Source organism: Osmerus mordax, chromosome 23 (genome assembly GCF_038355195.1).
Source record: "Osmerus mordax isolate fOsmMor3 chromosome 23, fOsmMor3.pri, whole genome shotgun sequence".
Taxonomy (NCBI): domain Eukaryota; kingdom Metazoa; phylum Chordata; class Actinopteri; order Osmeriformes; family Osmeridae; genus Osmerus; species Osmerus mordax.
The window spans coordinates 8,148,063-8,169,715 of NC_090072.1; the positions used below are offsets into that span (position 1 = coordinate 8,148,063).

General features: G+C 53.2%; 1 protein-coding gene across 1 annotated transcript; it reads left to right on the forward strand.

The window, feature by feature from the left end:
• Positions 1-794: 794 nt before the first annotated feature.
• neurl4 (neuralized E3 ubiquitin protein ligase 4) lies at positions 795-20,885 on the forward strand. Its single transcript, XM_067261919.1, is given in 30 exon segments — positions 795-959; positions 4,239-4,734; positions 4,971-5,036; positions 5,238-5,686; positions 6,195-6,306; positions 6,542-6,630; positions 6,905-6,977; positions 7,422-7,695; positions 7,995-8,176; positions 8,597-8,682; positions 8,898-9,060; positions 9,545-9,552; positions 9,554-9,756; positions 9,897-9,973; positions 10,230-10,308; positions 11,127-11,302; positions 11,862-11,990; positions 12,168-12,313; positions 12,473-12,691; positions 12,874-12,972; positions 13,129-13,272; positions 13,548-13,712; positions 16,152-16,310; positions 16,548-16,727; positions 17,134-17,227; positions 18,077-18,184; positions 19,417-19,561; positions 19,875-19,987; positions 20,256-20,415; positions 20,681-20,885. Coding segments are annotated over 30 exon segments (4,764 nt in total).
• The last annotated feature ends 768 nt before the right edge of the window (positions 20,886-21,653 follow it).

Here is a 21,653-nt window from a genome sequence, read left to right on the forward strand (position 1 = left end):
TGACGTCATCCTAATTCAACGCTTTAATTTCGCTGAATCATCCTGTGCAAACGAGACTATATAAATGTTAGATAGTTGTAAATGTAATGTAATGCTGCGAGTGTTTACACCTTTAAACACTGCATTTGTAATAAACACTAGATTAAGATACATGCACCAAAAAACGCACCAAAATCCCACACTGCCATAAAATATATTGGGGTGTGAGGACAGGCCAAACCTGCTGCCGTCCACTGTCTCGGAGTGGGCGTATTCTTTCCTCTTCTCAAAAGCAGCATTGGGTTTTCATATTGTCGCAAATCGGCCTGTCGTGAAGCGACAACGCAGTCTGACTGCGGCAAGTGTCCAGGGGGCGGTCTTAAATATGACTTAAAACTGACTAAATGGCTTTTCTTTAATATATCGTCCTGGATTAAAAATTATTGTAGAAACATACGTTTACCCCATAATTTACATAAAAACTGTTCAAGGAATTGTTCAGGAGTTAAGCATGTCGTTTGTGATAAAAGTCAAGCAATATTGTTGTGTTTACACTTCAGGAGGAATTTGACTCTATTGTGAGAATGCCGATATTCAACTTCATTGTATAATTTGAGGAGTAAATATATAATTAAAACTAAAGTGTTGCATGTAGGTAACCTACAGTATTTTGAGTCTTTTCTGCTCAGATGTCATTTCTAAACCATGGGCGTCCAGGGGGGCTTACCTTCATAGGGCGTTCCTAAAGTCATGCCCCTCGGGTAATGCCCCGGCTTGTCAGGGAACACCCCTTAGCTTGGACACTTGCAGTGAAGATGGCGGCTGAGCTGCACCCGCGCAGCGGAAAGCTGATCGGCCTGTCGAATTCGAACCGAACCGCTCAGCGAAACCAACCCGTTCAGGAATTTAATCACGGTTTGGTGCTGAGTAGGGAACCGCTAAGGGACAGGGATGTCTTCACCGTTCGTATCGACAAGAAGGTAAACAGACCCTCCGTTACCGTGCAGTGGAAGACTGACAGGAATGCGAGGAAAGAGTGCAGTGGGACTGGGTCTGTTGTCCGCAGTGCCTGCATGTGTGTGTTGCTGCTGCTTGGGCGTGCTCGGCTTGTTAAAAGGGAAAAGGATGAAAATGAATAACGCGTAGCGCCAAGTTCTTGTTTGACAGTCGGCACCAGCTACAGTATCGATAGCAGCAAGATAACTATCTAGATGTGGTCTGTTACAAGGCTGACTAGCTTGCAAGCTAGCCAGCTAACTTTGGCTTCCTCCAGTACTGCTACATCTATTATGTTAACTAGTCTAGGTATGATAGACAACGGTTGGTAATTGAACAAGAAATGTGGCACTTGCATATAATATAGCTAGTCTGACTCTCTCAGACAATATGTGTTGACTACACAAGCAACGAATCTGTTAGCTATCGAGCTACCTACTCAATGACGCGTAAACTTTATTGGACAAGATAGCCTAAGCCAGCAATCGAGAACGTTAGTCCACAAATGTCTCATCAGACAGTCTACTTTTATACATGCAAGGACAACTAACTAGTAGGAACACAATACTGCAGGTCAGTGGTTTAGCTTCTACTGTAGCTAGCAAGCCAGTGTATTATAGCTACAGGCTACCTCTAGGCTAGAGCTAGCTTGCAAACGGTAGAGCTACTGTAGCCAGCCATTCGCTTTTGATCAAAGCCCGGGCTAAATGACATCCTGCAAATGATAGCTTGCTGTTTTGGTAGCTATCGTGGTGTTGCATCGGGTAGCAAGCCACGAGCCTGTAGGACCAAAACCAGTTGAATTTCAGTGACAATAACACCGCCTTGGGGTGTTCTCCTTGTGACATTGACGGTTTGATGAAGGTGTTCATTGTTTAGGTAAAGCAGTCCAAAGTTCTTTTGATTGTATAAATTCAGCCATGGCAAATCGTGCTGGACAAGGAAACCTTTCCCGTAATAATTTGTTAACCAAGGGATTTGGAGTCCTCTCTGAATTAGAAGGTAAGGGTGGAACTCAACCAAGCTGCATGTTAGAAAAAGCAAGGTAGTCTGGCAAGTAGCTTATTGTCTAGTCTCTCAACAGTTGCAAGTTCTACGTACATCTTACAGACCCCCCCACCTGTCTTCCAAGGCAACACATAGTTGTCTTATCCAGTTATAACAATAAAATCGCTAGCTTGTCAGATACTGTGGTTAGCCTACTGCTTCTAGTAACGCCAGCTTGCCTGCTTTGTAAACAATTTTCCGACCCCCATACCTGTGGGTCGCTGACAGAGGGCATACTATTTTCTCCAAATGTCCCATGCATGTTCCAACAAGATTTCTGTTAATAACTGCACAATGTCAACGATCTTCCCATACCCACGTCCACACCACCTTTGAAATCATAAATGTATGACAAATCCAATGCATTTGACATCCCTCACTCATGCCACTCAATGACCTGATACAACATCTCAAAAATAGACAACAGCAGTTTCAAGCTTGGTATTATCCCTATTATATAAAGCTATAATCTGCTTCCATCCATAATTGCATGACGTGGATCAATACTGCAGAGAGGAAACTTGACATGGCTGGCGATGTTGGGTGTTGGCATTTAGTGCGCTAAGTGTAGGGCTAGTCCTGTTAATGGCAAAGAGCGACTAAACCCAAACATTAGGTTGTTTTTGACTGATTGACTGTGCTCTGCTGGTGGTAGTAAATCGTTTCAACCTTCACCAGAGTAGCCAATATAGTACAGCAGCCTAGTCGGTTAGACAGGTGTGTAAAACCACTGTCCTCTCAGCTGATACCTCTGTCCTGTCAGGGTTATAGAGAGAAGCAGGTGCAGCACTTGGTCTGTGCACAGGTCTGTGGACAGATTCGAGAGAGCGGGTTCCAAGTTTTGAGTGTTACGAAGTAGGCAGAGCGGATAGAAACACAGATTCAGATTGAGTCCCGACACCCTTCGGCTGTTTGTTTATAAAGAGCGAGCTGTTCTAGAGCCACACTCAGATCCGTGTGGTTATGTAAAGAGATGACAGAGTCAGTGAGTGATTGAGTGAGTGTTAGGGGGAGAGGGAGAGAGACACAGACAGAGGGAGAGGGAGAGACAAGGAAAGGGAGAGACAGAGAGTGTGTTGGGGGGAGCGGGGGGGAGGGAGAGGGAGATCAAGATCTCTCGTCTGGCCCATGGCCTGACCGTGTCACTCCGATCAGTAGCCTATATCCCCAGGCTGCTGGGACACTGACTTACATAGCAGCGCCGACGGCAGCCAGCCGAACTGGGCTACATGGCCGCACGCGGGCGGAAGGAGACGGCGGAGGAGAGGGTGGAAGGCATGGCAGATGTAGGTTAGTTACCGCATGTAGAGCAAGAGGCTTTAGATAGTGGCAGATCGACGCGACAACATGACCGGGGGCGAGAGAGTGGAGTGGAGAGAAGAGGAAGAACGAGAAGGCTGTTTCGTTTGGACCAAGGAGGCCAATGCTGGTGTTCCTTCTGGCTTTCCTTGGGCAAGTCCAGTGTATTTCTGTGCCCGGTGAGGAAAAGGGATACGTGCCACATAGTCAGCGAGCAAGGAGATGGAAAGACGGCATCAAAGAAGAAGCAATGTTGACACGTGACGCCTAAGGATCACATGGTTTAGTGGCATTCTTTCAATTTGCTCATTCCTAATTTTGACGACTTGCTGTTGACAGAAACAGACATGGTTTATGAAGAAGACTAACGTAATTCTAGTTTCACCAGACCAGAGTAGCTTTATTCTATAAGACTTAAGCCACTCTTCAGGTTGCTCTTTGAATCCCTGTATGAGACTCTTGAGGGTTAGTTTATAGACTTCTGGTTCAGCTTTAACTCAGCGCTTCCTCTGAACCATCCAGCTTGAGTGTGTCTTTTATTGTGTCATAAAAGAAAACTGGGAAAATACTTTTTGTTTGTTTGAGTTGACAGGCTTTGTCAGTGTTTAACCCCTACCCCTCCTGGAAAGCAAAACGAGAATCCTTGAACCTTGAATTTCTAGTCAAATTCCCCCTTCGGATGACCTCGAAATCAATCTGTGTGCTTCGATATGGTCAATGTCCTGGAGTGAACCAGGCTACAGTTCCTCCTGTCTCCAGATAACCTCTCCTCTCCGAGAATCCAAGATCCTCCGAGAATCCCATCCTTACTGTGCACCGAATCCATGCGGAATATGCGGCGATTTAAGAGTCGACCAACCTGGAATAGGAATACAGATAACGGGCCTAACCTGCATCGTATCCCCCCCCCTCCCCAGGTGAACTCCTGGAGCGGCTCCATCGAGATCGGCGTGACGGCGCTGGACCCGGCCGGCCTGGACTTCCCCAGCAGCGCCACGGGCCTCAAGGGCGGCTCCTGGATCGTGTCGGGCTGCTCGGTGCTCCGCGACGGGCGCTCCGTCCTGGAGGAGTACGGCCGCGACCTGGACCAGCTGTCCGAGGGCGACCGCGTGGGCATCCAGCGCAGCTCCCGCGGCGACCTGCACCTGTGGGTCAACGGGCAGGACTGCGGCGCGGCGGCCAGCGGCCTGCCCCCGCGCCTCTGGGCCGTGGTGGACCTGTACGGGAAGTGCACCCAGGTGACGGTGGTGAGCTGCGAGCCGCCCTCGACGGAGCGGACGATGGAGAGGGTCGAGGGCCTCGTGGAGGAGGAGGAGGAAGAGGAGGAAGAGGAGGAGGAGGTGGTGGTGTGCGGCGTCCGGGAGGATTCGGCGGGGGTCGGCGTGGCGACGATGAGTATGATGACGGAGGAAGGTAGGGGCCGTGTTGTCGCAGTCTCGGGTGAATGCCTCGCCTGGTTTCCTCTCTCACCGCTGAACAAAACCGAAAGCACAGTTGTGTGGTGAAGGCCTGTCTGTCCAGACATGGCCTTCGACGTTTTGTATGCATATAAATGCCGATGGGGGAGAGGAGAGAAGGGGCATGAATCTCTCAGGCTGTTATTTCATCTCTCTTCTCCTCTGTTCCTCCCTCCCTCCCCTCGCCATCAGGACATGAGCTCCCTCACAGTCACAGTCGACCAGACAAGTTCCCCAACAACCTAGAACCAGACACAGGTGAGGGAGTGCTTCGCATCCCGACTGCGGTGTTGGTGAACCACTCTCGGACCATTTCTCATATTCCCTTCCGTGTTTTTTTTCTTCTTTTTTTCTCTCACGCTCTCTTTTCGTATCTTTCTTTTCTCTCTCCGTTTCTCTCTCCTCTCTGTGCCTCTCTCTCTCTCTCAATCCCTCCCTCCCTCCCCATCTCTGCCTCAGTCCTGACAGAGCACCAGCTCTTCGACGTCTTCAACAACGCCATCGTGTCCCTCTATCGCTCGGAAGACGAGGGCGGGGGGGGCGAGGAGCTGGGCGGGGGCGGGGTCTCCACAGACTCCTCGCGGGGGGAGAGAGGAAGCGGCGGCGGCAGCAGCGGAGGGGGCGCGGCCCACAGCGACAGCACAGGGGGAGGGCCCGGGGGAGGGGGAGGGGGAGGAGGAGGAGGAGGGAGCAGCAACAGCAGCCCGGCAGGGAGCGGAGGGGCGGGACTGGGGCTCGCGATGGGCGCCACGACCACCAACGACGCGCTGCTCTTCCACGAGAAGTGCGGCACGCTGATCAAGCTGAGCAACAACAACAAGACGGCCGAGAGGCGCCGGCCGCTGGACGAGTTCAACAACGGCGTGGTCATGACCAACCGGCCGCTCCGGCACAACGAGATGTTCGAGGTGCGGCCAATAAGGCGACACGATACTGAGACGTTCACACACACACACACGGAACTGTTGTACAAAAGGGTTGTGCCAAGCTAATTCCTAATCACATGGGTTTACTTTGGCTGGATAACCTGTCTGTTGTCAATCTGTTTGATGTGTCGTGATAACAGAGAACTGCTATCAGGGATTGTGTGCAGACATGAAAGCTGTCCAAAAAAGGACGAAATAATAAGGCAACTTTTTTTCCTGTCGTATCTTCGAGAGCTTAGTATAAATGAATCACAGTTCGCATGCAGTACCAGTTATTATCATCCATCAAGGTTTTGAAGTTAACTCTCTTATCTCCATATGGGAGAGCTTGAGGCAATGAATAATCAGCTCAGTGCTAGAGGAGGTGAATGGTTAAGCCATTTCCATATGGTATCACTGCAGCCGAATCTAAATAATAAATAGCAGAAACGTTTGAGTCTGTGGAACGATTATGGGCTGGAGAGATGAGCATATTTGTGCTTGGTTTCAGATTCGCATAGATAAACTGGTGGATAAGTGGTCTGGCTCCATCGAGATCGGCGTGACGACACACAACCCCAACAACCTAGATTATCCTGCTACCATGACCAATCTGCGCTCGGGTAACGCACACACACACACTTTCTCTTTCACGCACACCCCCACCCCACACACACTCTTAAACAAAACAAGACTGTGCACACAACAGAGCCCAAGATTAAATCGGTATGTAGTTTGATATAGAGTGTGTCCGGTTACACAAGTTTAAATGGATGCTTGCTTGTGTTCACTGGTGTGGGTGTGCCCAGCAAAGGAGCAAGCTTATTGGCCTCATGTGTGAATATGTTGTCTTATCAGGTACAATCATGATGAGTGGCTGCGGGATCCTGACCAATGGGAAGGGGACCCGGAGGGAATACTGTGAATTCAGCCTTGATGAGCTGCAGGTCAGTGCTAGTCACACACACACACACTCAGTCACTCACACACTCACTCACTCACTCACTGGCTCACACACACAGTTCCATACATACGCACACACAGTCACACACCGATGAGCACCCTCTTCCCTCGTCACACCTGCTGTCTCTCTGTTTTTCACTCACGCTCTCTTTTCTGATGGCCCAGCTCTCTGTCCCTCTATATTGCAATACCTCTCTTGTTCGCCCTCTCCCTTTCTCACCCCCCCCTCCCCCCTCTCCCTCTCCTTCTCTCCCCCAGGAGGGAGATCACATAGGACTGATGCGCAAGGCCAGCGGAGCGCTGCACTTCTACATCAATGGCATAGACCAAGGTGAGAGAGACACGCCGCAGAACGTTCATCAGGGGAATGGGTCTCTGGAGGGAGAGGAAGAGATGGAGGGAGAGAGAGAAAGAGAGAGAGGGAGAGAGAGAGAGGGAGAGAGAGAGAGGGAGAGAGAGAGAGGGAGAGAGAGAGAGGGAGAGAGAGAGAGAGAGGGAGGGAGAGAGAGATTGATGAGGGTGTCAGAGCGCTAGGTGCTGTGGTGGCAGCAGTTCGTCTCATGACTGTGGTCACCTCATCACAACCTCTTAAGAAGGACAAACAGGCAGCATAATGACATCATCACCATCAACACAGTCGTGTTTGGCACCCCTGGTCAAATGCAGCAGTGGAACACGAGTGTGTGTCGGGCTGGTTGTCCCCCTGTACGACCCATGCATTGAGCACAGAGAGGTCTCGGTTTGACCTCTCTCCCCCCCCCCCCCCCCCCCTCAGGTGTCGCTGCCGCCCAGACGCCCGGCGTGGTCTACGGCGTGGTCGACCTCTACGGCATGGCGGTGAAGGTCACCATCGTGCACAACCACAACCACAGCGACCGCCTGCGCCGCAACAACGCCATCATGCGGGCGCTGTCGCCCGACGTGGGCCGGCCCCGGCCCGCCCTCCTGCTCACCCCCGACCCCGACGCCCCCGACCGCCTCCTCTTCCACCCCAACTGTGGCCAGAAGGCGGCCATCATCAGCGAGGGCAGGACCGCGCTTCGCCCACAGTGAGTCTCCTTCCCCACCACCCTCATTTTAGGACCTCGGACTCCTAGGTCCGGAACGAGCTACTGAGTCACCTGTTCTGTTTTCCATCTCCCCAAACATGGGAAACTGGCTACGGTTAAATCATTGCTATTCCTGGTTCCTCCATGAGTAATCAATAACGACAAGCCTTCATTTTTTCATATTTTTTTATATATTCTTTTAACTTTCAAATAGTATTGTCCTCAAGGTCAAATCAAGGACTTTTTGGGGGGTTGTTTGAGAAACACTAGACTGAATCCCTCCCCCTCCTCTCCGGCAGCGCGACGGACGACTTCAACCACGGCGTGGTGCTGAGCGGCCGGCCGCTGCGCTCCAACGAGGTGTTCCAGGTGCGCATCGACAAGATGGTGGACAAGTGGGCGGGGTCCATCGAGATCGGCGTGACGACGCACAACCCCGCCTACCTGCAGCTGCCCTCCACCATGACCAACCTGCGCTCAGGTACCGGCTCAGGACCTTATGAGATCAGCAGTTGTTACATCCCCTTGCTTTGATAACGGCGTGCATGGACTCCCCACATTTGTACAAAACCTGATGTTATCCCGGCCCAATCTGACAATGTTCCAAAGAGCTTCCTGTGATGTCACTGAACGCTCGGCTTTCCCACTCTTTAATTCTCCCATTGAACATTTCATGTGGTCAAACGATGGACCCCACTGAGGTGATTTCTTTCAAGCCAGAACAACATCGCGGAACGCAATTATCCGTGTATGAGTTTAGGTGAAGGAACGCAACCCTTTCCTTCTTATTCATGTGAATGTGTCACCTCTGTGTTGTGTCGGGGCGTGGTGAACATGCTCTGCGTAGTCTCGGTGAACGTTGTGCAGGTCTCAGTAGTCTGTCTGTGTGTCTGTGTCTCAGGGACCTGGATGATGACAGGGAACGGGGTGATGCACAATGGGACGACAATACTGGACGAATACGGACACAACCTGGACAGGCTCAAAGTGAGGAGGGACCTCTCTCTCTCTCTCCTTCTTTGTCTGCCCCTCTCTCCCTCTCGCTCGCTCTCTCTTTTTCTCCCTCTCTCCTCCACACCCTTTTTCCTCTTTGTCTCTCTCTCATCTCTCTCCCTCTCTCTTTTTCTCTCTCTTCTCTTTTTCTCTCCACCAATCCAGTGCCACATCACTAATATCCTCCTACCCCCCCTCCCCCCCCCCAGGCAGGAGACACGGTGGGCGTGGTGCGTAAGGAGGACGGCAGCCTCCACTTCTTTGTGAACGGCGTGGCGCAGGGCCCGGCGGCGTGGAACGTCCCCACCAGCGTCTACGCCGTGGTGGACCTCTACGGCCAGGCAGCGCAGGCCACCATCATGGACGACATGGGTAGGAGAGAGATGGGGGAGGGGGGGATGAGGGGAGGGAGTGGGGATGAGGGGAGGGGAGGGAGGGGGGATGAGGGGAGGGGAGGGAGGGGGGATGAGGGGAGGGGATGGAGGGGGGATGAGGGGAGGGAGTGGGGATGAGTGGAGGGGAGGGAGTGGGGATGAGGGGAGGGGAGGAAGGGGTGATGAGGGGAGGGGAGGGAGGGGGGATGAGGGGAGGGGGGAGGGGAGGGAGGGAGGGGGATGAGGGGAGGGAGGAAGAGGAATGGTACAGAGGGAAGGATAAACATAGGGGGGAGGAAGGAAGTAACGGAAATGGGGAAGTGAACTGAAGGATAGACGGCTACAGCTGCAGAATGCTTTTTAAAGTTACTGAAAGCTCTGATGAACGTGGCATTTCTAAATGATGAACCCCGCTCTCTCTCTCTCGCTCTCTCTCTCTCTATCTCTCTCTCTCTCTCGCTCTCTCTCTCTCTCCCCCGTAGCCGACCTCCCCCCCGCTCCCGGAGGACAGCTCCGAGGGCCCCGTTGCCATGTCGCCCGGCAGCCCCTGCTCCATCACCGGGGGCAACGGCGCAAACGACCTGCGCTTCCACCAGCTGCATGGCACCAACGCCGTCATCACCAACGGGGGGCGCACCGCCCTGCGTCAGAACTGCCGTAGCGAGTTCAACGATGCCATCGTCATCTCCAACAGGTGTGTGTGTGTGTGTGAGAGAGTATGTGTGTGCGTCGGAGTTCGTGATTCATAGTGCACTGTTATATTGACTTCATTTAGGATACACAAGCCCTGTGTGTGTGTGTGTGTGTGTGTTAACGCTCGCTCTCTCTCCCCAGGTGCCTTCGAGACGGAGAGTTGTTTGAGATTGTTATCCAGAAGATGGTGGACCGCTGGTCGGGGTCTATTGAAGCAGGTAAGATAAAAGCAGGTAAGGTGTTTCCGTTTTTTTCTCCCCCTATTCCAACCCGACACCACACACACCCCCCCCCCCTCACGCAAACGCACGCCGCTCGCGTCAAGCCAACCCTGAATAAACCGCACGCACATTTCCAACGAAGCCATACACACACGCGTAATGCACGTTCGGCACGCTCGCACGTACGCTCGCACGCCACACGAGACGGCGCGCGCACAGCGGAGGGCTGACCCCGCTGCGCTCCTGTGTTCAGGCGTGACGGCCATCAGACCCGAAGAGCTGGAGTTCCCCAACACCATGACGGACATCGACTACGACACCTGGATGCTCAGGTAGGCCTGCTTGACCCCCAGCGCGCGCGTGTGTGTGTATAGGGGACCACGTGCCCACCATCCGTGGGGTCCGACCGTCATCCTCGCTTTTTCCATCCATTCCCCCCCCGTTTGGTTTCCGGCCCATCTTATCGCTTGTCCTGGTCTGTCCACCTCTTTCCTTTCCTCCCTCCTTGTCTTTCAGACTCCTGTCTTTCTGTTTTCCTTTGGCCCCTGCGGTTCTGTTCTTCCCCTTCTCCTCTGTACTCTCTCTATTCTCCCCGTGTTCTGCTCTACATGTACATATCCCTACTTAATAGACATATCCATCTGCACTCCAACACCTGGATTAGATTTGGAGTGGATTTCATTCTCTGGTGTCGTATAAGAATCCGAATTCGGTTTATTCGCCATGTATTTTATACAAACACGGAATTTACTGTGGCAGGGATGTGCAAACACTAAACATGTACGAATCTTAAATTAAGCAAAGGTACAGAAGTTTCACTATTCCTAAGAACTAAACAATCTACGAATAAACAGCTATAGGGTTTATAGAATATAGAATAATATTATGCCCCTTCGCCACTGCTGGTGTTGTTTTGATTGCCGTTGCTATGGTTGTTGCTCATATTGCAATACGTAATTGATGTTTTCTTGCTACTTTGTACATTTAGTCATTTAGCAGACGCTCTTACCCATAGCTTTGTACAAACACATATTTCCATTTGATGCCCACCACGTAGTTGTTGCTCCGCATGCTGGAAGAATGTCATTAGTTGGGGGATGACTTTGAGTAAACTAATCACCTGACTACTCTTACCCCTTCCCCCGCCCAGTGGCACAGCCATCATGCAGGACGGCAACACCATGCGCAACAACTACGGTTGCGACCTGGACTCCCTGACCACGGGCTCCCGCATCGGCATGATGCGCTCGGCCAGCGGGGACCTCCACTACTACATCAACGGGGTGGACCAGGGCGTGGCCTGCACGGGGCTGCCGCCAGGTAAAGGTGATTTGACCCCCGTTTACACACCCTCTCACGACTCCATCTGGTCCCCCCCCCCCCGCACAAGGGCCTGGCCCTCGCCCGAGTTCGGTGTGTGTGTGTGTGAGCAGCTACGAGCGTTGGGTCGGAGAGGAGGCAGTTGCTGGTTTGTGTGGTTTCTTATTGGCTGAGAGAGGGAGAAGGTTGTGGTTGCTTGGTTTTCGATGGGGTGGACCTCAATACTTCGGTGTAACCGTGTAATATCCTGTCGTCACATTCAGGTCCACATATAGCGTCCGACAACCACGCACCTTTGATCTGCTATGTTTATCAAAGTTGTTTTTATTGGGGAAAGAACACCCCCCCAGCAAAAATCGTATCCAAATATATGGTGAACCCCTGCTCTCTCTCTCTCTCTCTCTCTCTCTCTCTCTCTCTCTCTGTCTCTCTCTCTCTCTCTCTCTCTCTCTCTCTCTCTCTCTCTCTCTCTCTCTCTCTCTCTCTCTCTCTCTCTCTCTCTCTCTCTCTCTCTCTCTCTCTCTCTCTCTCTCTCTGTCTCTGTCTCTGTCTCTCTGTCTCCCAGAGGTGTATGCGGTCATCGACCTGTACGGTCAGTGTGTCCAGGTGTCCATCACAAGCGCCACAGGCCCTCTGGACAACAGCCTGTGCACCAGCAACATCACCGAGAAGAGCTTCCCCCTCCTCTCTCCAGGTACTGGCCAGTACTGAAGCACGCGTGCACGGGCTGCTAGCCCCCCCAGAATGGATCAGCAAAATAAAGAAATGGTCGTTAGTGAGCTGAAACATAGCCCCCTAACCCTCTCCCTCTCTCTCTCTCTCTCTCTCTCTCTGTGTCTCTGTCTCTCTCTCTCTCCTGCGTTGTGACCAGTGACGGGCGCGGCCCACCGCCTCCACAGCAAGCACGGGAAGAACGTGGTGCTCCTGGGGGAGGGCTGCCAGGCCGTCAGGGTGGGGGGCTACGCACACGGCATCGTCTTCAGCGCCAAGGAGCTTCAGACCAACGAGCTGTTCGAGGTGAGGCCGGGAGGAGGGGGGGGGGAGGGAAGAGAGCGGCGGCAAATGGGCTTTTAAAGGCGGTCTTGGTTGTCTTTTACGAAATGCTTATTTGACTCGTGTGTCCCCCGCTCGTTCCACATCTCCACTGTCTCGTCTCTCTCTCTCCCCGCGCGCCAGGTGAAGATAGACGAGGTGGATGAGCAGTGGTCGGGCTCCCTCCACATGGGTCTGACCACGCTGCAGCCCCCGGAGCTGCCCTCCTGCCCCATGTCGGGCCTGTCGCCCACCCTGCCCCAGCTCCGCTCCAAGGTCACCTGGCTGCTGGCCGGCTCTGAGGTGCGCCGCAACGGTGTGCTGCAGAGACAGAACTACTGCTGCTCCCTGGACAGACTGACGGTGAGACAGACCCTCCATATCCTGTCTACCCTCCCTCATATCCTGTATACCCTCCCTCATATCCTGTCTACCCTCCATATCCTGTCTACCCTCCACCATATCCTGTTTACCTTCCCTAATAAGAGGGATGTGAACCCAGAGAGCTCATCTGTGTGTGTGTGTGTGCATGTGTGTTTGTGTAGGTTGGGAACCGTGTCGGGGTGAAGAGGTGCAGTGATGACACCATGCACATCCTCATTGACGGAGAGGACATGGGACCTGCAGCCACCGCTGTAGCTAAGGTACACACACACACACACTCGCTGAAATAAAGGATCAAAAGACATACACGAGGGTCGACAGTCCCTCTCGCAGACACACACATGCATCGTTCACGTCCATGTGTTGATGCAACACACACACACACAGCTAAGCTGGCTCCCCCCCCCCCCCTGCAGAATGTGTACGCCGTGCTGGACCTGTACGGGCGCGTGACGGCCGTCTCCATCGTCAGCTCCTCCCTGCTGGAGGAGGCCGAGAGCCTGAAGGCTCCCTCGCTGTCCTCCGACAGCTGCAGCGAAGGAGAGGAGGACGGCTCCCCGGTGAGACAGAGAGGAGGGAGGGATGTGGGAGGATGGAGGGAGGGATGTGGGGGGGGGGGGGGGGAGACTGTGGTATAGAGGGAGGGAGAGGTAGCCACTTTGTAAACAACGGCGTCGATTTGTGTCGAGTCATGGCGGCCATGTCTGGCCTGCTTTCCTGCACAAGGCATCCACGCGAAGCTTGTAAACATGCTTCTTTATGAATGCAAACGTTCAGCCAAGACCGATGCTTATTTTGACCTCAAACAAGCATGTCTCCGCCCCCCCCCCCCCAGGTGGACAGGGAGCCGGCCCTGGTGCCCACCATCATGGTCTTCCTGGAGAACCACGGGAAGAACATCCAGCTGTCCAATCAGAACCTGACAGCCGCCCGGGTCTCCAGCTACAACCAGGGTCTCCTGGTCACTGCGCAGCCCCTCCCCCGCCAGCAACTGTTCCAGGTGTGTTAGTGTGTGTCTGTTTGTGTTGGGCCAGGCGTGTGTGTCTGTTTGTGTAGGGGCCAGGCGTGTGTGTCTGTTTGTGTAGGGGCCAGGCGTGTGTGTCTGTTTGTGTAGGGGCCAGGCGTGTGTGTCTGTTTGTGTAGGGGCCAGGCGTGTGTGTCTGTTTGTGTAGGGGCCAGGCGTGTGTGTCTGTTTGTGTAGGGGCCAGGCGTGTGTGTCTGTTTGTGTAGGGGCCAGGCGTGTGTGTCTGTTTGTGTAGGGGCCAGGCGTGTGTGTCTGTTTGTGTAGGGGCCAGGCGTGTGTGTCTGTTTGTGTAGGGGCCAGGCGTGTGTGTCTGTTTGTGTAGGGGGCCAGGCGTGTGTGTCTGTTTGTGTAGGGGCCAGGCGTGTGTGTCTGTTTGTGTAGGGGCCAGGCGTGTGTGTCTGTTTGTGTAGGGGCCAGGCGTGTGTGTCTGTTTGTGTAGGGGCCAGGCGTGTGTGTCTGTTTGTGTAGGGGCCAGGCGTGTGTGTCTGTTTGTGTAGGGGCCAGGCGTGTGTGTCTGTTTGTGTAGGGGCCAGGCGTGTGTGTCTGTTTGTGTAGGGGCCAGGCGTGTGTGTCTGTTTGTGTAGGGGCCAGGCGTGTGTGTCTGTTTGTGTAGGGGCCAGGCGTGTGTGTCTGTTTGTGTAGGGGCCAGGCGTGTGTGTCTGTTTGTGTAGGGGCCAGGCGTGTGTGTCTGTTTGTGTAGGGGCCAGGCGTGTGTGTCTGTTTGTGTAGGGGCCAGGCGTGTGTGTCTGTTTGTGTAGGGGCCAGGCGTGTGTGTCTGTTTGTGTAGGGGCCAGGCGTGTGTGTCTGTTTGTGTAGGGGCCAGGCGTGTGTGTCTGTTTGTGTAGGGGCCAGGCGTGTGTGTCTGTTTGTGTAGGGGCCAGGCGTGTGTGTCTGTTTGTGTAGGGGCCAGGCGTGTGTGTCTGTTTGTGTAGGGGCCAGGCGTGTGTGTCTGTTTGTGTAGGGGCCAGGCGTGTGTGTCTGTTTGTGTAGGGGCCAGGCGTGTGTGTCTGTTTGTGTAGGGGCCAGGCGTGTGTGTCTGTTTGTGTAGGGGCCAGGCGTGTGTGTCTGTTTGTGTAGGGGCCAGGCGTGTGTGTCTGTTTGTGTAGGGGCCAGGCGTGTGTGTCTGTTTGTGTAGGGGCCAGGCGTGTGTGTCTGTTTGTGTAGGGGCCAGGCGTGTGTGTCTGTTTGTGTAGGGGCCAGGCGTGTGTGTCTGTTTGTGTAGGGGCCAGGCGTGTGTGTCTGTTTGTGTAGGGGCCAGGCGTGTGTGTCTGTTTGTGTAGGGGCCAGGCGTGTGTGTCTGTTTGTGTAGGGGCCAGGCGTGTGTGTCTGTTTGTGTAGGGGCCAGGCGTGTGTGTCTGTTTGTGTAGGGGCCAGGCGTGTGTGTCTGTTTGTGTAGGGGCCAGGCGTGTGTGTCTGTTTGTGTAGGGGCCAGGCGTGTGTGTCTGTTTGTGTAGGGGCCAGGCGTGTGTGTCTGTTTGTGTAGGGGCCAGGCGTGTGTGTCTGTTTGTGTAGGGGCCAGGCGTGTGTGTCTGTTTGTGTAGGGGCCAGGCGTGTGTGTCTGTTTGTGTAGGGGCCAGGCGTGTGTGTCTGTTTGTGTAGGGGCCAGGCGTGTGTGTCTGTTTGTGTAGGGGCCAGGCGTGTGTGTCTGTTTGTGTAGGGGCCAGGCGTGTGTGTCTGTTTGTGTAGGGGCCAGGCGTGTGTGTCTGTTTGTGTAGGGGCCAGGCGTGTGTGTCTGTTTGTGTAGGGGCCAGGCGTGTGTGTCTGTTTGTGTAGGGGCCAGGCGTGTGTGTCTGTTTGTGTAGGGGCCAGGCGTGTGTGTCTGTTTGTGTAGGGGCCAGGCGTGTGTGTCTGTTTGTGTAGGGGCCAGGCGTGTGTGTCTGTTTGTGTAGGGGCCAGGCGTGTGTGTCTGTTTGTGTAGGGGCCAGGCGTGTGTGTCTGTTTGTGTAGGGGCCAGGCGTGTGTGTCTGTTTGTGTAGGGGCCAGGCGTGTGTGTCTGTTTGTGTAGGGGCCAGGCGTGTGTGTCTGTTTGTGTAGGGGCCAGGCGTGTGTGTCTGTTTGTGTAGGGGCCAGGCGTGTGTGTCTGTTTGTGTAGGGGCCAGGCGTGTGTGTCTGTTTGTGTAGGGGCCAGGCGTGTGTGTCTGTTTGTGTAGGGGCCAGGCGTGTGTGTCTGTTTGTGTAGGGGCCAGGCGTGTGTGTCTGTTTGTGTAGGGGCCAGGCGTGTGTGTCTGTTTGTGTAGGGGCCAGGCGTGTGTGTCTGTTTGTGTAGGGGCCAGGCGTGTGTGTCTGTCGAAGGGTCAAGGGGTGTGTAGGCACCTGTTGTAGTACGGCTAAGTGTGTTAGCGTGTGTGTGTGTGTCTGGGAGGGTTCACGTGAACACACTCCTGACTCGCGGTCGGATCCCTGCCGTTGCCCCAGTTTCAGATCGACCGCCTTAACCCATCGTGGACGTCGTCGCTGTCGCTAGGGGTGATAGGCCACTCCCCCGACCGGCTGAACTTCCCGTCGACGGCCTGCTGTCTGAAGCGCTCAGCCTGGCTGCTCCAGAGAGACTCCGTCTTCCACAACTCCCTCAAGGTAGGGAGACACACACACACTACACTCAGTCAACATAGGCCTAGTCTGGTTTTTCTGCTGACTTGATGGTGTGAAGGTCTTTTTTCATATTTTTTATATTTTTAAATAAATTATTTAATTCCCCGTCTGTTTGTTCTTTCACTCCTCTCTCATTTCTCTCCCTCCCTCTCTCTCAATCTCCCTTCCCTCCCTCTCTTTTCCTACTCCCTCCCTCCCCTCTCTCTCTCTCTCTGTCAGATCTGTGAGAACTATGGTCCTAACCTGGACACGTGTCCAGAGGGCACGGTGCTGGGCCTGCTGGTGGATGGGAACAGCTGTCTGCACCTGTACGTGAACGGTATGGACCAGGGGGTGGCCGCCCAGGACATCCCCGCCCCCTGCTACCCCCTTATAGACCTGTATGGCCAGTGTGAACAGGTGAGACACACAAACACACATGTGCTCCCCCATACACACACACATGCATGTCCTAGCCCCCGCCCCCATGCAAACACCCCAACACACAAATGAATACGATGACTACTGACTGGAAGCGAGTCTTACTAGTGCCCGGTTTCATCATGGCTAATTTGGACCACTAATCTGTCTGCCTGCTCCTTAAATACACCTCCTTTTAGAGTCAATTGACTGGAAGATTCAAGCTTAATCCCATTTAGACGTTCATTGGTTGCTCTGTAAAGCCCTAATCCCAGTTTAGGAGTACTGAAAGCCTCCTGGCAGAATGGTTGTTGTTTTGTCTGTTATGTCACAGTGGGCACTCACCCAAGGAGCTGTGTGACACGACACAAACATCAGGAAGCATGTTTTTGTGTTGTCCTGGCAGGTTACTATAGTAACCAACAACGTACCGGCCGTGGGAGGGGAGAGCGGCGAGACGCGTTGCCAGGGCGACATGGAGAAGGCTGATATGGTTGACGGTAAATTGCATAATCTTGGCACCTGACAAGCCTCAGTTTGGCAGACGGCGGACGTGAAGGAACTATTTGTACAGTTGTACAATATGTACTGTGTTTGATAAGATTTGATATGATCGCATCCGAAATCGTAGTTGACTACCTGATTCAAAGAGGGAAAGATATACACTACCGTTCAAAAGTTTGGGGTCACCCAGACAATTCAGACAGTTTTCCATGAAAACTCACACTTTTATTTATCAAATAAGTTGCAAAATGAATAGAAAATATAGTCAAAACATTTACAAGGTAAGAAATAATTATTTGTATTTGAAATATTAATTTTGTTCTTCAAACTTTGCTTTCGTCAAAGAATGCTCCATTTGCAGCAATTGCAGCTTTGGAGACCTTTGGCATTCTAATTCTAATTCTTCTAATCATCCATTAGTCTTCTAAGGCAATTAGCAAACACAATGTACCATTTGAACACTGTAGTGAGAGTTGCTTGAAATGGGCCTCTATACACCTATGTAGATATTTCATAAAAAAACTGACGTTTCCACCTAGAATAGTCATTTACCACATTAACAATGTATAGTGTTTTTCTGATTAATTTAATGTTATTTTCATTGAAAAAAAGTGCTTTTCTTTGAAAAATAAGGACATTTCTAAGTGACCCCAAACTTTTGAACGGTGGTGTATGTATCAAAAATAAAATGGGAATTATGGCTATGTAGGGATATCATACAGCATATGTACATATATATATATATATATACATAACTTAACTTAACTTCTATACACACATTTTATTTTTAATAGTCATCCCAGACCATGTGTTTTAACCTCCATCCTTTCCTGTGTGTGCTCCAGGTATTAAAGAGAGTGTGTGCTGGACGCCCCCTCCAGAGGTCAACCCTAACAAGACGTGCGAGTACCAGGCCCTGTGCTCACGCTTCAAGGACCTGCTCACTCTACCTGGTGAGACACGCTCCATCTAGCTAGCCACTGCCCCCTGCAGGCCCTCTGCTACCACTGCACTCTCCTCACTAGCGTCACACTCTCCTCACTCTCCTCACTCACGTCACACTCTCCTCACTCCCATCACACTCTCCTCACTCCCATCACACTCTCCTCACTCCCATCACACTCTCCTCACTCTCCTCACTCCCATCACACTCTCCTCACTCCCATCACACTCTCCTCACTCCCATCACACTCTCCTCACTCTCCTCACTCCCATCACACTCTCCTCACTCCCATCACACTCTCCTCACTCCCATCACACTCTCCTCACTCTCCTCACTCCCATCACACTCTCCTCACTCCCATCACACTCTCCTCACTCCCATCACACTCTCCTCACTCTCCTCACTCCCATCACACTCTCCTCACTCCCATCACACTCTCCTCACTCTCCTCACTCCCATCACACTCTCCTCACTCCCATCACACTCTCCTCACTCCCATCACACTCTCCTCACTCCCATCACACTCTCCTCACTCCCATCACACTCTCCTCACTCTCCTCACTCCCATCACACTCTCCTCACTCACGTCACTCCCATCACACTCTCCTCACACACATCACACTCTCCCCACTCCCATCACACTCTCCTCACTCCCATCACACTCTCCTCACTCTCCTCACTCCCATCACACTCTCCTCACTCCCATCACACTCTCCTCACTCCCATCACACTCTCCTCACTCTCCCCACTCCCATCACACTCTCCTCACTCCCATCACACTCTCCTCACTCTCCTCACTCCCATCACACTCTCCTCACTCCCATCACACTCTCCTCACTCCCATCACACTCTCCTCACTCTCCTCACTCCCATCACACTCTCCTCACTCCCATCACACTCTCCTCACTCCCATCACACTCTCCTCACTCTCCTCACTCCCATCACACTCTCCTCACTCACGTCACTCCCATCACACTCTCCTCACACACATCACACTCTCCCCACTCACGTCACACTCTCCTCACTTGCATCACTCCCATCACACTCTCCTCACACACCCCTGATATTCCCCTCCCATCACTCCACCTTCTCCTCCTCCTCCCCTCTCTCTCTTACGCTCGCGCGGAGGACCACCAAAGGGTGCGACGGGGGAGGAAGTGAACCCGAAGCCTCGTCCTTGCCCTGAAGCCGTCGTAACTCTCTTCTCCCCCCCCCTCCCCCCCCCCCTCCCCCCCCCCTCAGACGGCTACTTCAACGAGGAGGCCAAGTGCGGCCTGTGCTACTGCGAGTCCTGCCACAAGCTCCGGGGAGACGAGGCGTACTACAAGAGAGGGGAGCCGCCCCGGGACTACGCCCTGCCCTTCGGCTGGTGTCGCTTTGCCCTCAGGTGAGAGGTCTAACCCGCCGTCTCCTCAGCGAGTGGCTTTAAAGCGTCTCTCTTGCAGGAGTTGTGGAACGCGTGTCCGCCACGTTTGGACGGATTTTGTCGTCGTCTGGTTTCGTGTTTAGTATTACAAGTGCAAAGGACGGTTTTAGGGCGCGCTAAAGGAAATTGGAAGTCGGTCAAGAATTGTGTGGATGTTGGTTCCCTGTCACAGGGGTCGACTCGACGGTAGGCTTTGTGGTCGTGACGTGTTTTGACGACAAGTCTGTGTTTGTCTTGCTGGGTTCCTGTCCTCCTGTCGTTGGCCTCCCTCCAGGATCAAGCCCCACTGCGAAGTGTCGAACGCGCTGAAGAAGTGGCACATAGCCTACCACGGCACCAGCGTAGGAGCCCTGCGCCGCACCCTGGACCACAGCCAGCTGCTCTCTGGTGCGACGACAAAGACTCCTTGAACTCATTCAAGTTATTACAAAACGCAGGGTTACTTACTAAAGGCAAAAACATGACCTAGGTTTAAGGGTCCATTTTTTCCGATGTTACTCCAGGCTTCAGTACAGAGAATTTCAAGAAAAGATAGATGAAGGGGAATATACAATATGAGTTTCGACCTAAAAGCACAGGGTTTAGTCTCAACAGTATCCATGTTTAAACATGTCAGTAAACGGCTGAAGTGTTAACCCTTCCGGTGGTGTTCCAGGCACGTCGTCCATCTTCTCCGTGTCTCCGGTGAAGACCGACGGGCCGAACGGCTACAGCGAGCCGGAGGAGAACAGCGCCCCCGAGAGGGAGGTTCCCAAAGTGCAGCTGTCCCCCACCATGCGCTACTCTGGCCTGGAGGTGTTCGCCCCCAAAGTGCAGTACGTGTCCCACGGTTCCACGAGCCTTTCACCGTGCTACGTACCCTTTCAGTTCCCCCACCCTGCACTCTTAGTCTGTGTTTTGCTGTCAGTGAAGTGGATATGTAATAATAATAATAGATAATAATACATTTTATTTGGGGGGGGGGGGGGGGGGAACGCCTTTCAAAACACTCAAGGACATAAAATAGGCCTTTGCAGGCGAGGTTAAAAAGACAGTGGAGGTTAGAAGTAAGTCGATATGCGTCTTCCTCCTTCCCTCCAGATTCCGGGACCCTCGTTCCCAACGCTGCCACCTGGCCCAGGTGGGCTTCCAGGTGTGCGTCCGGCCGGGTTCCTACAAGGTGGGGCCCCAGACGCTGGGCACCAGCGAGGCCCTCGACCCCCGCTTCAGCAACGCGGAGATCGAGTGGATCGCCAAGGAGCAGGGGTGCACGCTCCTCTACGGCCTGCTGATCCGGGTGGAGTGAGGAGGGGGCGGGGAGGGGCGGGGGGGTGGGGGGGGACCTCCCACTTGATCGCCCACCACATTTCCACCCCGGCCTTCGAGGTTGAGACTCTTCGGAACGGCGTGTTCCCGCCGGGGATTGCTGCCGATTCACCCGTGTTATTTTAACGTTTGTTTTGGTTTTTTGGACACTCTTTTTTTTTATTCCTATTCTTTTGGAGGGGCTATGGTGGTTCCAGAGAAGAACAGACACTGCCTGCACTTTATGTTTTGGACTCGTGGGCGATTTTTAACAAACTGCCGGTCGACGTTAGTTTTAGTTCGCCACGGTTGTTTTCAGCCTCGGTTGCTTTGGTTACCACCCCCTTGGTTTCTCTCCATCCATCCACTCTCCCTCCCTCACACTCCCATCATCCCTACTTAACCCCCGCCACTTCCTGTTTGGATCTTCAGGTGTGCGGATGGTTGTTTTTACCCGTGTGGAAAACCAGCTGTTGGTGTCTCATCCACATGAACCTCACCAACACACAGCGATGATCATCACCTGCTACTCTGCACGGACGAGAGCCGGTGGACTTTTTAAAAGACTCTTTACCGCAGGACAGAAAGGACGCTTGACGAAAGGACCCTGTTCGACGGCGACACAAAAAGGAAGATGGGGGGGGGGAAATAGACTTGAAACGGAGAACTCCGAGTAGGAGGAGGACCTTGGAGCCTCTGTGGCTTTTGAAGGAGGACATTTTGAAAACGGTCGAAAGCTGTTTACGGGTGTGACGCTAACGCTGTCCGT